Source organism: Bos mutus, chromosome 25 (assembly GCF_027580195.1).
Source record: "Bos mutus isolate GX-2022 chromosome 25, NWIPB_WYAK_1.1, whole genome shotgun sequence".
Classification (NCBI taxonomy): domain Eukaryota; kingdom Metazoa; phylum Chordata; class Mammalia; order Artiodactyla; family Bovidae; genus Bos; species Bos mutus.
The window spans coordinates 22,445,396-22,460,965 of NC_091641.1; the positions used below are offsets into that span (position 1 = coordinate 22,445,396).

The following is a 15,570-nucleotide window of genomic DNA, read 5'->3' on the forward strand; positions in this document are numbered from 1 at the left end:
TGAAACTGCAATGCCTACCACCGGCATTGGTCAACAGAAAGGATCTTAATTCTTCTCCATGGCAATGCCCAACAGCACATTGCACGACCAACACTTCAAAAGTTGAACGAATTGGGCTACAGAGTTTTGCCTCATCTGCCATATTCACCTGACCTCTTGCCAACTGACTACCACTTTTTCAAGCATCTCAACAACTTTTTGCAGAGAAAACACTTCCAAAACAAGCAGGATGAAGAAAATGCTTTCCAAGAGGTCACTAAATCCCGAAGCATGGATTTTTATGCTACAGGAATAAACAAACTTATTTCTCATTGTCAAAAGTGTGTTAACTGTAATGGTTCCTATTTTGATTTATAAAGATGTGTTTGAGCCTAGTTATAACAATTTAAAATTCATGGTCTGAAACCAAATTACATTTACACCAGACTAATATATATAAATTCTAAAACTCAACAACAAAAAAGAATCTGACTCAAAAATGGGCAAAGATAAAAAAGAATAAAATACCTAGGAGTAAATCTACCTAAGGAGACAAAACAAAGACCTGTGACTCCAAAACTATAAGATGCTGATGAAAGAAATTGAAGGAGATATAAGCATATGAAAAGATATACCATGTTTGTGGATTGGAAGAATCAATATTGTCAAAAACTACATTATCCAAGGCAATCTACAAATTCAGTACATTCCCTATCAAATTACTATGGCATTTTTCACAGAACTAGAACAACAACAACAACAACAAATTTCAAAATTTGTATGGAGACACAGAAGTCCCCACATAGCCAAGCTCACAGTTCAGTACTCAGTCGTGTCTCACTCTTTGTGACCCCATGGAGTGGAGCAGGCCAGGCCTCCCTGTCCATCACAAACTCCTGGAGTTTACTCAAACTCATGTCCATTGAGTCAGTGCTGCCATCCAACCATATCATCCTCTGTCGTCCCCTTCTTCTCCTGCCTCCAATCTTTCCCAGCATCAGGGTCTTCCTAGCATGAGTCAGTTCTTCCTAGCAGGTGGGCCAAGTATTGGAGTTTCAGCTTCAGCATCAGTCCTTCCAATGAATATTCAGGACTGATTTCCTTATGGATGGACTGGTTGGATTTCCTTGCAGTCCAAGGGACTCGCAAGAATCTTCTCCAACACCACAGTTCAAAAGCATCAATTCTTTGGTGCTCAACTTTCTTTACAGTCCAGCTCTCACATCCATACATGACTACTGGAAAAACCATAGCTTTGACTAGAGAGACTTTGTCAGCAAAGTAATGTGTCTGCTTTTTAATATGCTGTCTAGGTTGGTCAACACTTTTCTTCCAAGGAGTAAGCATCTTTTAATTTCATGGCTGCAATCACCATCTGCAGTGATTTTGGAGCCCAACAAAATAAAGTCTGACACTGTTTTCACTGTTTCCCCATCTATTTCCCAGGAAGTGATGGGACCAGATGCCATGATCTTAGTTTTCTGAATGCTGAGTTTTAAGCCACTTTGGTGTAGTCAATAAGGCAGAAGTAGATATTTTTCTGGAACTCTCATATAGCCAAAGCAATCTTAAAAAAGAAAAAAAAGCTGGAGGAATCAGGCTCCTTGACTTCAGACTATACTACAAAGCTACAGTCATCTAAACAGTATGATATTGGCACAAAAATAGAAAATAGATCAATGGAATAGGATAGAAAATCCAGAAATAAGCCCATGCACTGATGACCAATTAATCTATTACAAAGGAAGCAAGATTGCACAATGTTGGAAAGACAGTCTCTTCAATGTTGCTGGAAAAACTGGAAAGCCACATGTAAAAAATGAAAATAGATCATTATTTAACTCCAGACACAAAAATAAAATGGATTAAAAACCTAAATATGAGACCAGACACTATAAAACTCCTAGAGGAAAACATAGGTGAATATTCACTGACATAAACCACAGGAATAGTTTTTTTTTAATACAGTTCCTATAATAATGGAAATAAAAACAAAATAAATAAATCGGACCTATTTAAACTCAAAAGTTTTTGCACAGCGAAGGAAACAGTAAACAAAATGAAAAGACAACCCACAGATTGGGAGAAAATATTTGCAAATGATGTGACTGACAAAGGATTAGTCTCCAAAATTTGCAAACACCTCATGAACAGTGTAAAAACAAACACTCCACTCAAAAAATGGGCAGAAGAATTAAATAGGCTTTTATTCAAAAAAGACATACAGATGGCCTGTAGGTACAAACAAAGATGGCCAATACTGCTAATTATTAGAGAAATGCCAATCAAAACTACAATGAGATATCACCTCACATCAGTCAGAATGACTATCATCAAACAAAAAATGCTGGAGAGGGTGTGGAGAGAAAGAAATCTTTGTACACTGTTGGTGGGAATGTAAATTGGTAGAGTCACTATGGAGAACAGCATGGGGTTCCTTAAAAAAAAAACTACCATATGACCCTACAATCCCATTCCTGGGCATATATCCAGAGAATAACATGATTTGAAAAGATACATTCACCCCAATGTTCACTGAAGCACTGTTTACAACAGCCAAGACATGAAGGTAAACTAAATGTCCATCGACTGAGAAATGGCTAAAGAGGATACAGTACATATATGAGAGGGTAACAGGCAGGAAGGCCAGAGGTCTCCAAACGGAGGAAATAGGCTGCAAGTGTCAGACATTTTTTATCTCTCTCTTAAGTGGCAGGAGGAAACAAACTAGTGATATATATATATATATTTTTTGTTTCCCTTCTCTATACAAATTTAAAAAGAGGTTTCTCTTAAAATACTGTGTTGCCATAATGACACCTGGTTCCACCTGAAGTTAACTATTCTCAAACCTTGAGTTAACCAATGCATTCCCCTTATGGAAATGTTTGTCCTTGGAAGCAACCTAGATGTCCATCAGCAGATGAATGGGTAAGAAAGCTGTGGTACATATACACAATGGAGTATTACTCAGCCATTAAAAAGAATACATTTGAATCAGTTCTAATGAGGTGGATGAAACTGGAGCCTATTATACACAGAGAAGTAAGCCAGAAAGAAAAACACCAATACAATATACTAATGCATATATATGGAATTTAGAAAGATGGTAACGATAACCCTGTTATTTTTGTGAGACAGCAAAAGAGACACAGATGTATAGAACAGCCTTTTGGACTCTGCAGGAGAGGGAGGGGGGGATGATTTGGGAGAAGGGCATTAAAACATGTATAATATCATATAAGAAATGAATTGCCAGTCCAGGTTCGATGCAGGATACAGGAAGCTTGGGGTTGGTGCACTGGGGTGACCCAGAGGGATGGTATGGGGAGGGAGGTGGGAGGGGGGTTCAGGATTGGGAACATGTGTACACCCGTGGCGGATTCATGTTGATGTATGGCAAAACCAATACAATACTGTAAAGTAAAACAAAAACAAAAACAAAAAAAACCAAAGGTACTACTTAAAAAAAAAAAAAAAAAAAAAGAAATGTTTGTCTTAAGCTATGTTAATGTACTATGCATTTACCCCAGACTCTGTCTTCAAGTGGGTTCTGCCTAATGGCTCAGAACTGACTTGACAAACTATTATGTTATACTCAGACATTGTTCCCTTAATCTATGTAAATGAAACTATTTGTATGATAATCTGCACTTCTACAAGATTCAAGTCAATCATTTTACCGCCTGAGATGACTCATCTGATGCCGGGATTTTCCCAAAATACATCTTATGGATGAGGGGCCTGGTGCCATTCTGAGTTTTAAGACATTCCTTTCTTTCATGAACAGACTGCTAGAGGAGAAAGCAATGGCACCCCACTTCAGTACTTTTGCCTGGAAAATCCCATGGACGGAGGAGCCTGGTGGGCTGCAGTCCATGGGGTCGCAAAGAGTCAGACATGACTGAGCGACTTCACTTTCACTTTTCACTTTGATGCATTGGAGAAGGAAATGGCAACCCACTCCAGTGTTCTTGCCTGGAGAATCCCAGGGACGGGTAAGCCTGGTGGGCTGCCGTCTCTGGGGTAGCACAGAGTCAGACACGACTGAAGCAACTTAGCAGCAGCAGCAGCAGCAGCAGCAGCAGTGACTATATAGTGAAGAGGAACTAAAACGCCTCTTCATGAGAGTGAAAGAGGAGAGTGAAAACGTTGGCTTAAAGCTCAACATTCAGAAAACTAAGATCATGGCATCTGGTCCCATCATTTCATGGGAAATAGATGGGGAAACAGTGGAAATAGTGTCAGAATTTATTTTGTTGGGCTCCAAAATCACTGCAGATGGTGATTGCAGCCATGAAATTAAAAGATGCTTACTCCTTGGAGGGAAAGTTATGACCAATCTAGATAGCATATTGAAAAGCAGAGACATTACTTTGCCAACAAAGGTCCGTCTAGTCAAAGCTATGGTTTTTCCAGCGGTCATGTATGGATGTGAGAGTTGGACTGTGAAGAAAGCTGAGCACCAAAGAATTGATGCTTTTGAACTGTGGTGTTGGAGAAGACTCTTGAGAGTCCTTGCACTGCAAGGAGATCCAACCAGTCCATTCTAAAGGAGATCAGTTCTGGGTGTTCATTGGAAAGACTGATGCTAAAGCTGAAACTCCAATACTTTGGCCACCTCATGCAAAGAGTTGACTTATTGGAAAAGACTGTGATGCTGGGAGGGATTGGGGGCAGGAGGAGAAGGGGACGAGAGGATGAGATGGCTGGATGGCATCACCGACTCGATGCACATGAGTTTGAGTAAACTCCAGGAGTTGGTGATGGACAGGGAGGCCTGGTGTGCTGTGATTCATGGCGTCACAAAAAGTCAGACATGACTGAGCGACTGAACTGAACTGAACTGAGTGACTATATAATATCCAGCTAAAAACTAGCAGGGGGGTACTCTTTCTGCCCCCTTCTGATGCCTATGACAGAAGCTTTCTCTATCTCCTTTATACTTTAATAAAACTTTATTACACAAAAGCTCTGAGTGATCAAGCCTTGTCTCTGGCCCAGGATTGAATTCTTCTCCGGAGGCCAAGAATCCTGGCATCTTTTTGTGGGTCAGCAACAACCTTTCACCTATACAACGGAATACTACTCAGCCATTAAGAAGAGTGAAATAATGCGTTTGAAGTAACATGGATGGACCTAGAAAGTGTCATACTGAGTGAAGTAAGTCAGATAGAGAAGGAGAAATATTGTATGACACACCTTATATGTGGAATCTAAAATGAAATGATACAAATAAATGTACTTACAAAGCAGAAAGAGTCTCATAAATTAGAAAACAAACTTATGGTTGCCAGGGGGAAGGGATAATTAAGGAGTCTGAGATGGTCATGGACACACTGCTATATTTAAAAATGGATAACCAACAAGGAACTATTTTATAACATGTGGAACTCTGCTCAATGTTATTGGTAGCCTGGATAGAAGGGGGCTTTGGGGTAGAATGGATACATGTATATGTGTGACTGAGTCCCTTCATTGTTCACCTGAAACTATCACAACATTGTTATTTGGGTCGGTAAGTGCCCAAATGCTACTGGAGATCATTGGAGGAATAACTCCAGAAAGAATGAAGGGATGTGGCCAAAGCAAAAACAATACCAGTTGTGGATGTGACTGGTGATAGAAGCAAGGTCTGATGCTGTAAAGTGCAGTATTGCACAGGAACCTGGAATGTTAGGTCCATGAATTGAGGCAAATTGGAAGTGGTCAAACAGGAGATGGCAAGAGTGAATGTCGACATTCTAGGAATCAGCGAACTAAAATGGACTGGAATGGGTGAATTTAACTCAGATGACCATTATATCTACTACTGTGGGCAGGAATCCCTTAGAAGAAATGCAGTAGCCATCATGGTCAACAAGAGTTCGAAATGCAGTACTTGGATGCAATCTCAAAAATGACAGAATGATCTCTGTTCGTTTCCAAGGCAAACCAATATCAGGGTAATCCAATCCTATGCCCCAAGCAGTAATGCTAAAGAAGCTGAAGTTGAACGGTTCTATGAAGACCTACAAGATCTTTTAGAACTAACACCCAAAAAAGATGTCCTTTTCATTATAGGGGACTGGAATGCAAAAGTAAGAAGTCAAGAAACACCTGGAGTAACAGGCAAATTTGGCCTTGGAGTGAGGAATGAAGCAGGGCAAAGGCTAATAGAGTTCTGCCAAGAGAACACACTGGTCATAGCAAACACCCTCTTCCAACAACACAAGAGAAGACTCTACACATGGACATCACCAGATGGTCAACACTGAAATCAGATTGATTATATTCTTTGCAGCCAAAGATGGAGAAGCTCTATGTAGTCAGCAAAAACAAGACTGAGAGCTGACTGTGGCTCAGATCATGAACTCCTTATTACCAAATTCAGATTTAAATTGAAGAAAGTAGGGAAAACCACTAGACCATTCAGGTATGACCTAAATCAAATCCTTTATGATTATACAGTGGAAGTGAGAAATAGATTTAAAGGACTATAGATGATAGACAGAGTGCCTGATGAACTATGCACGGAGGTTTGTGACATTGTACAGGAGACAGGGATCAAGAACATCCCCAAGAAAAAGAAATGCAAAAAAGCAAAATGGCTGTCTGGGGAGGCCTTACAAATAGCTGTGAAAGAAGAGAAGCAAAAAGCAAAGGAGAAAAGGAAAGATATAAACATCCGAATGCAGTTCTAAAGAATAGCGAGGAGAGATAAGCAAGCCTTCCTCAGCGATCAATGCAAAGAAACAGAAGAAAACAACAGAATGGGAAAGACTAGAGATCTCTTCAAGAAAATTAGAGATACCAAGGGAACATTTCATGCAAAGATGGGCTCGATAAAGGACAGAAATGGTATGGACCTAACAAGCAGAAGACATTAAGAAGAGGTGGCAAGAATACACAGAAGAACTGTACAAAAAAGATCTTCTCGACCCAGATAATCATGATGGTGTGATCACTCACCTAGAGCCAGACATCCTGGAATGTGAAGTTAAGTGGGCCTTAGGAAAATTTACTACAAACAAAGCTAATGGTGATGAATTTCCAATTGAGCTATATCAAATCCTAAAACATGATGCTGTGAAAGTGCTGCACTCAATATGCCAGCAAATTTGCAAAACTCAGCAGTGGCCACAGAGCTGAAAAAGGTCAGTTTTCATTCCAATCTCAAAGAAAGGCAATGCCAAAGAATGCTCAAACTACCGCACAATTGCACTCATCTCACACACTAGCAAAGTAATACTCAGAATTCTCCAAGCCAGGCTTCAACAGTACTTGAACCTTGAACTTCTAAATGCTCAAGCTGGATTTAGAAAAGGCAGAGGAACCAGAGATCAAATTGCCAACATACATTGGATGTATGTTCTTCAGTGGAAGAAGCAAGAGAGTTCCAGAAAAACATCTACTTCTGAAGCTGAAACTCCAATACTTTGGCCACCGTTGGGAAGAACTGACTCATTTGAAAGACCCTGATGCTGGGAAAGATTGAAGGCAGGATTAAAAGGGGACAACAGAGGATGAGATGGTTGGAGAGCATCATCGACTCAATGGACATGAGTTTGAGTAAGCTCCAGGAGTTCATGATGGACAGGGAAGCTTGTTGTACTGCAGTCCATGGGGTCACAGAGAGTCAGACACGAATGAGCGACAGAAGTGAGCTGAACTGAACTCCTTATATAACATAATGTCATCCAAGTTATTAACACAATTTCCCCCTATTTTTTTGAATACTGTCACCTTATTTATTTAACTTATATGCAGAGTACATCATGCGAAATGCTGGGCTGGATGAAGCACAAGCTGGAATCAAGATTGCCAGGAGAAATATCAGTAACCTCAGATATGCAGATAACACCACCCTTATGGCAGAAAGTGAAGAGGAACTGAAGAGTCTGGTGATGAAAGTGAAAGAAGAGAGTAAAAAAGCTGGCTTAAAACTCAACACCCAAAAAACAAAGATCATGGCACCTGGTCCCATCACTTCATGGCAAATAGATGGGGAAACAGTGGAAACAGTGACAGACTTTGTTTTGTTGGGCTCCAAAATCACCGCAGATGCTGACTGCAGCCATGAAATTAAAAGATGCTTGCTCCTTGGAAGAAAAGTTATGACCAACCTAAACAGCATATTAAAAAGCAGAGACATTACTTTGCCAACAAAGGTCTGTCTAGTCAAGGCTATGGTTTTTCCAGTAGTCATGTATGGATGTGAGAGTTGAACCATAAAGAAAGCTGAGAGTTGAAGAATTGGTGTTGGAGAAGACTCTTGAGAGTTCTTGGACTTCAAGGAGATCAATCCAGTTAATCCTAAAGGAAATCAGTCTTGATTATTCATTGGAAGGACTGATGCTGACACTCCAATACTTTGGCCACCTGATGTGAAGTACTGACTCATTGGAAAAAACCCTGACACTGGGAAAGATTGAAGGCAGGAGGAGAAGGGGACAACAGAGGATGAGCTGGTTGGATGGCATCACCGACTGGATGCCATCTTAGGCATGTCCTAAGTTCCACTTAGAACATGAGTTTGACCAAACTCTGGGAGTTGGTGATGGACAGGGAAGCCTGGCATGCTGCATTTCATGGGATCGCAAAGAGTCACACACAACTGAGTGACTGAACTGAACTGATTTATTTGAATTTTATTGTATCAAAAGAAATAACTTTTCTCCTCACTGTGAAAAAAGTAGAATTACTGTATGATCCAACATTTCCACTTCTGGGCATATTCCAAAAGGAATTGGAAGCAGGGTCTCAAAGATGATTTTATATGACATTCAAAGCAGCATTTATTCATAATACCCCAAATTTGGAAGCAACATAGGCATCCACTGACCAATGAATAGATGAGCAAAGTGTGGTATATAATACAATGGGATTCTATTCAATTTCCAAAAGGAAGGAAATTCTTCAATATGCTACATCATGTATAAACCTTGAGGACATTAAGCCAAGTGAAATAAACCGGTGAGAAAATAAAAAATACTATATGGTTCTACTTACAGTAGTAAAAATCATAAAGGCAGAAAGTATAATGGTTGTTTCCAGGGTAGGGGTAGGAAAGAATGGAGAGTTATTGTTTCATAGGTACAGATATTCAGTTTTATAAGATGAAAAGAGTTATGGTTATGAATATTGGTGATGGTTGCACAATAATGTGAAATACCACTGAACTGTATATGTAAAAGTATTCAAAATGTGAAATGCGTGTATATTTTAGTACAATAAAAAAATGAAAATAAAAAGGTTGGAAAGGAGACTCTGTAACAGGCTATGATGTTAACCCATAGAAGAGACAACCTAGGTGTCATGGTCCAAGGTTTTAATTTGGAATTCCCAGAAGGTGGTAGAGCATCTATTGTGGAGATAATGGTTTTAAATGACATTAATTAATTCATTTATTCATTCAAGAGGAGTATCAAATTCTGTGGCAGGTATTGTTTGGGGCCCCAAGAATAGTTAGTGAACAAAACAGACATGGTCTCTGCCCTTATGATGCTTGATCTAATTGGGCTTACAAAATAACTTTCTTATTATCATTTTGCTCCCTATGCAGCTTGCCTAGAGACAAACAAGATGACATTAAATGGCAAAGAGGCCATAATCATTATAAATCAGTCTTATTATGGTTCATTATAAATTAATGAAACAGCCTTTAATTTATATATATTAGTCTTCTGTGAACTTATTAACCCTAAGTCAGTTCTGAGACATTGACAATTTTAAATCCCTGAGTCTGAGAGAATGAAATGTAGATGCAATTATGTCATTACCCTATCAAAAAAAGGGCATTTTGTAAAACCTTTGATTGGTAACCATCTGACTTTGCTAGGTAACAGCCTGAATTCTCTGAGCATTTTCATTTTGCTCTTCTGCACAGTGCAAGAAACAAACTGTGTACAAATTAAATAAATTATAGAAATGTAGGGGAGGAAATTTTGCCACCCCAAAACGTCTCTTTCCATGTGGGCAAGCTGAAAACAATCGAGCCTAAAAAACTCAGGAAGTCTTTCTTTTTACTTCCATCTAAGCTACCTGAAATATTTTGAAAAAGGGCCTTTTCTAGGAATAGAGCTATTATGAGAGGTACCTGCAAAGCATATAGGTTAGCTGTGTGGTGGAAACTCAGGCAGGGACTATAGAGTAGAGTCTGTTCTGTGTCCCATAATTTCTGCCTGGCCCAGCAAATGTATTTTTTACCAAACATTTGCTTTTTTCAGCTCCATTTGAATTGTCCTCCTTCCTTTTGAATTCCAAAACCTCTACTCCCAACATCTTTTGTCTTGAGCTGAAGATGGTATTTAAGGTGAGGGTTTCAGCCATTTTAGTTAGTTACTTAGTGCTCTTGGGTCTCTTCCATGTATATATGTTATTAAACTTTTGTTTGATTTTCTCCTGCTCTATTGCATATCAAGTTAATTCTTAGACCAGTCAGAAGCACTTAGAAAGGTAGAGGAAAATTCCCCCCCGCCCCGCCTCCCAACAGAAACATGCTTAGGTCAAAATTTTAAAGTCATTTCTAGTTAATTTTAAAGTAATTTAAAGTTAAAACTAGAACTTTTCCTATGATGACATAGTCATATTAATCCTTTATTTTTCTTAGTGGGGGTGGTTTACTTGTGACGTCGTGTCTGACTATTGTGACCCCATGGACTGTAGCCCACCAGGTTCCTCTGTCCATGGTATTTCCCAGGCAAGAATGCTGGAGTGGATTGCCATTTCCTTCTCCAGGGGATCATCCCCTCTCAGAATCAACCCAGGTCTCCTGCATTATGGGTGGACTTCTGCATTACCGGCAGACCACTGTATTGTGTGCCAGATGCTTTACTGACTGAGCTGCTGTGGAAGACTCTTTTCTTCTTGACTAACTCCTAAATCTTTTACCACAAACAGCAGGGCCCAAGCTCAACATCTTCCTATAGGCTCACCTGAAAATATAGAAATGCAATAGCATAAAATATATATATGTATGCTGCTGCTAAGTCACTTCAGTCGTGTCCGACTCTGTGTGACCCCATAAATGGCAGCCCACCAGGCTCCCCCATCCCTGGGATTCTCCAGGCAAGAACACTGGAGTGGGTTGCCATTGCCTTCTCCAATGCATGAAAGTGAAAAGTGAAAGTGAAGTTGCTCAGTCATGTACGACTCCTAGCAACCCCATGCACAGCAGACCACCAGGCTCCTCTGCCCATGGGATTTTCCAGGCAAGAGTACTGGAGTGGGATGCCATTGCCCACTCCCATAAAGCCATAACTGCAATGACTTTATTCCAATGCCAACTGGGTGGGGTTTGCTCTCAAACTGATGCAAGATTTTAGAGGTGGAAGTTTGTTAAGTTTTTTTAAGGTCATTGTCACTCACTTAAGGAAGACTTCTTCCATGGTAGTGATTGAAGCACCAAAGTTGGCAACGCCCAGCTCTCCTTTTTTCATTTCCAGATCATTAAACAGAGCTTCGAACCTGGAAAGAGAGAAGGAAAAGGAAAGGAAAACGCTAGTACAAGTCTAGAAAATACTAGCACAGTTCCTATTAAATGGAATCAGGAAAAAAAAATGAGCACTTACTTTTTTCCCAATTAATATATAACTTTATGTCCAATTATATTTTTCCCTGTTTTTTTCTTTAAATTTTTAATGTGGTAAAACCATTTCACCATTTTGTGTTAAATTCATTTAAGTTTAAATCCAAGCAGCATTAAATACACTCACAGTGTTGCACAACCATCACCACCATGCATTTCCAGAACTATTTTATAATCCTAAAATACACCCCTTCCTCCATTTTCTCAACTTCACTTTATTTTCTGTCTCTATTAATTTGCCTATTTTATGTGCCTCACATAAGTTAGAATCATACACTATTTGTCTTTCTGTGTCTGGCTTATTTCATTTAGCATAATTTTTTTCTAGGTTCATCCATGTTGCAGCATGTATCAGAATTTAATTTCTTTTTAAGGCTGAATACTCGTTGTATGAAGATACAACATGCTGCTTATCCATTCATTCATAAGTGGGCATTTGGGTTGTTTCTACCTTTTGGATTTTGTGAATAATGCTGTGAACATTGGTGTACAACTGTCTGCTTGAGTTCCTGCTTTCAAATATTTTGGGTATACGCTAGAAATGGAATTGCTGTGATCACATGGTAAGTCTATGTTTAACTTTTTGAGGAACTGGTATACTATTTTCCATAGCAGACATACCATTTTATATACCTAATAGCAACACACGAGTTTCCAATTTTTCACATCACTACCAATATTTGTTTTTTTTTGTTTGTTTTTGTTTTTTATTTGCCTTTCCCTAATGGGTAGTTATGTCAAGCATCTTTTCATGTGCTTATTGGCAGATTGTACATTTCCCTTGGATAAATGTTTATTCAAATCCTTTGCCCATTTTAAAATTAAGATATTAGAGCTTTTTGTTTTTAGATGTGTTTTCAATATTGTTTTGTTCCACAATAATTTTTGGTTGGCCATGGGAAAGATATTTAGTAGCTCTTTATTCTGTAATGCTTATCATGAAACAAATGGAAATAACAAAGAGATATTTACTTTACCAAATTTCTCCCCACTAAAACTTGATTTTTGACATAAATTCTTTTGTCCTTTTAAAAATATTATCAACTTATTTTCTATAATTATTAAGGACTATAGCTAGTTGATAAAAGTTAATTTATTCACATGTGGTTCCTGCATCAAATGGGAAAAGGGTTCAAATTACAGGTGGTGTAGGTCACTAAATTACAAAAAATGTAGTTACTGAAGTACGAACTGGGTATCAAGAAATAAAGATTTAATCAAATAGGTAGGTGAATTGTATGGAAGCTTTGCTACTTGTGGAGTAGTTATATCAAGGATCCTAAAGAACAATATTACCAAGGAAGAATGAACACTGTTTTAGGTTCAAAGACTTCTCTGGTGGCTCAGATGGTAAAGTGTCTGCCTACAATGTGGGAGACCTGGGTTCAATCCCTGGGTTGGGAAGATCTCCTGGAGAAGGAAATGGCAACCCACTCCAGTATTCTTGCCTGAAAAATCCTATGGATGGAGGAATCTCGTAGGCTACAATCCATGGGGTTGCAAAGAGTCAGACACGACTTCACTTTCACTTTCTTTAGGTTCAAAAGATCTCCAGAAACCCATCCACGTCTTAAACACTCTCATTCCCAGTGAAGGACTATCAAGAATATAAAGGATCAGCCTCCGAGGTGGTGGACTAAACCCTCTCCATCTGCTAAATTTCCTCTGTATTTTAGTTAAATTCTATTTCCATCTAACTTTATCCAGCTTGGATATTATAATATCCAAGCTGGATAATATCAGTTCTATTCTTGCCTCTCAGTTCAGTCTGACCCTGCTTCCTATGATGATTTGTCATGTGACTCCTTGTCATTTTTATTCTTTTCCTACTATAGTGACCTATTCTGTCAATTACACAGGTTATTGAGATCTAATTCTGGTAGTTTTTTCTCTTTCAATGGTTGGTCTACAATTATCTTGTTAAAAAAAAAACTTTATTGTGAACAAACATAGTCTTTCCTAACTTCATGATACATATTTTATGCTATGTTAGATAAACTCACTGTCCATGGCCCAGAAACCCACATCATATATGTTGATAATAATCTGTGTGACTAGTTGTTCATTTCTCAGTAGTTAGCCAAATTAATTATAGAGGAGAGACACAGATGGGAATCCCAGGTAGAATTATCATCAGTGTGTCTCTATAATTAATTTGGGTAACTACTGAGATCAAATTCCTAGTTTTTTCTGTGTTATTGTCACCCTTGCTCCAAGAGTTGCTGTTTAAGTAGCTTTTTTTCATCACCTTAATATTTCCCTAGACTTTATTCACCACACATAAAATTTATATACCATAAGGACCATACCATTAGTTATCCCTTATTAACCAGGAAGTTATAAATATGAGGTTGTAAATCTTCCTCCCACTCTGCCCCCCACAAAAGAAAAATGGAAAGAAAAATATTAATGTCTTGAATGAACTTGAACTTACAAGGCAATCTTTTGTACAGTGAGAGAAATCTTCAGCTGTGAACTCAACTGTAGTTGGCAAGTGACAGCTATAAACTGGATACTTGGTTTGTTAGTAAAATACTACTGAGGAAGCTTTTGTTGTTGTGTAGACACTAAGTCATGTCTGACTCTTTGCAACTCCATGAACCATAGCCTGATTCACTAAACTTACTAAACCCTAAAAATTAAAATGATTTCTGGTCACCCAAACCATTCATCTAGGACTCTCTGAAACTATACCTGTGTGCATGCTCTTTGGGTAGGATAAATGATAATTCAGCTCCAAGATAGCTCTCCAAAATGGCATCTGGAATATGAGACTCAATAATTGCACAGATCTTTCCAAGATCACAATGTGGTTCCCTCTCCATGACTATGTGATATCCAGCACCTGAGAGAAACCATTTAGAAGACCAAATGAAGTAGTTTTATACTCCTTTTTCATCTCCTTTTAAGAGCAAATTTTGCTCTCCATGATTCAGTTACCTAGGTCGATAAGGAAGAAGACATGGTATGTCACAGACATTCTGTTAGGACTCTGAGGAGCCTCACACCTAAAACTTCTAAATGTTATTCTAAGAACTAAGACACTGAATAAACAGCAACTTCCTCTATAATTTCAATCACTTTCTCAGTGAATAATAATAATCTAGTGTATACAACCAGATATAGTAGATATATGAAGAAAAGCCCCTGTTATGTGGCTACTTAGTTTTAAAACTGTTATCTTCATAAATATTCTTTTATTATCACTGACTGTCCATCATGTATTAAGCACTAATCTTGAACCTGGGGATAGAGCAGTGAACAAAGCAGGTAAAAATTCCTGCCTTCCTAAGAGCTACTTTCTAGTCAAAGGAGACATAATAATTAAGAGGGCTAAGTTGAAATATATATGGTATTATAAAAAATATAGCAGAGAGGAAGATATGAGACATTGAAGGAATGTTGTTAAATTGTAGACAGAGATCCATGGAAAGCCTGAGAAGACCTTAAAAAATCAGAGAACTATTATTCTTAATTAGTGCTTTGCCTTTATAGAAAAACTATTTTTTGGAATTTGAGGAAAATACCATCACTTTTGTATTTCATGATACAAATGAACTAACTTACAAAACAGAGACACACAGACTTAGAGAATGAACCTATGATTGTTAAGGGGAAGGGACAGTTAGGGAGTTTGGGATGGATATGTACACACTGCTATATTTAAAATGGATAACCAACAAGGACCTACTGTTTAACACATGGAACTCTGTTCAATGTGAAAGGAGTTTGGGGAGAATGGATACATGTATGGCTAAGTCCCTTCTCTGTTCACCTGAAACCATCACAACATTGTTAATCAAGTATACCCCAATACAAAATAAAAAGTTAAAAAAATAAAACAGATGAAAAGTTGCGTTTAGAATAAAAAAATAAATATATGCATTTCAAATGGTCATTGTATTTGCATTTATATTTCTTATTAAGATTTTAAAAAAGAATAACACTTTTCAGCATAGATATCTTAGATGAAATCTGACTTATTTATCTAGCTTATAGTAGGAAAGACACTATTTATGATT

At 38.3% G+C, this 15,570-nt stretch overlaps 1 protein-coding gene across 1 annotated transcript in view; it reads right to left on the bottom strand.

Moving 5' to 3' along the window:
• Positions 1–15,570, bottom strand: part of LOC102266332 (phospholipid-transporting ATPase ABCA3-like) — a 199,851-nt gene that overhangs the window by 60,083 nt on the left and 124,198 nt on the right. The window contains exons 15-16 of the mRNA XM_070362574.1: positions 14,243–14,393; positions 11,329–11,427 (exon numbers count right to left, since the gene is read on the bottom strand). Of these exons, the coding sequence (XP_070218675.1) occupies positions 11,329–11,427; positions 14,243–14,393 (250 nt within the window). The remainder of the gene's footprint in view (positions 1–11,328; positions 11,428–14,242; positions 14,394–15,570) is intronic.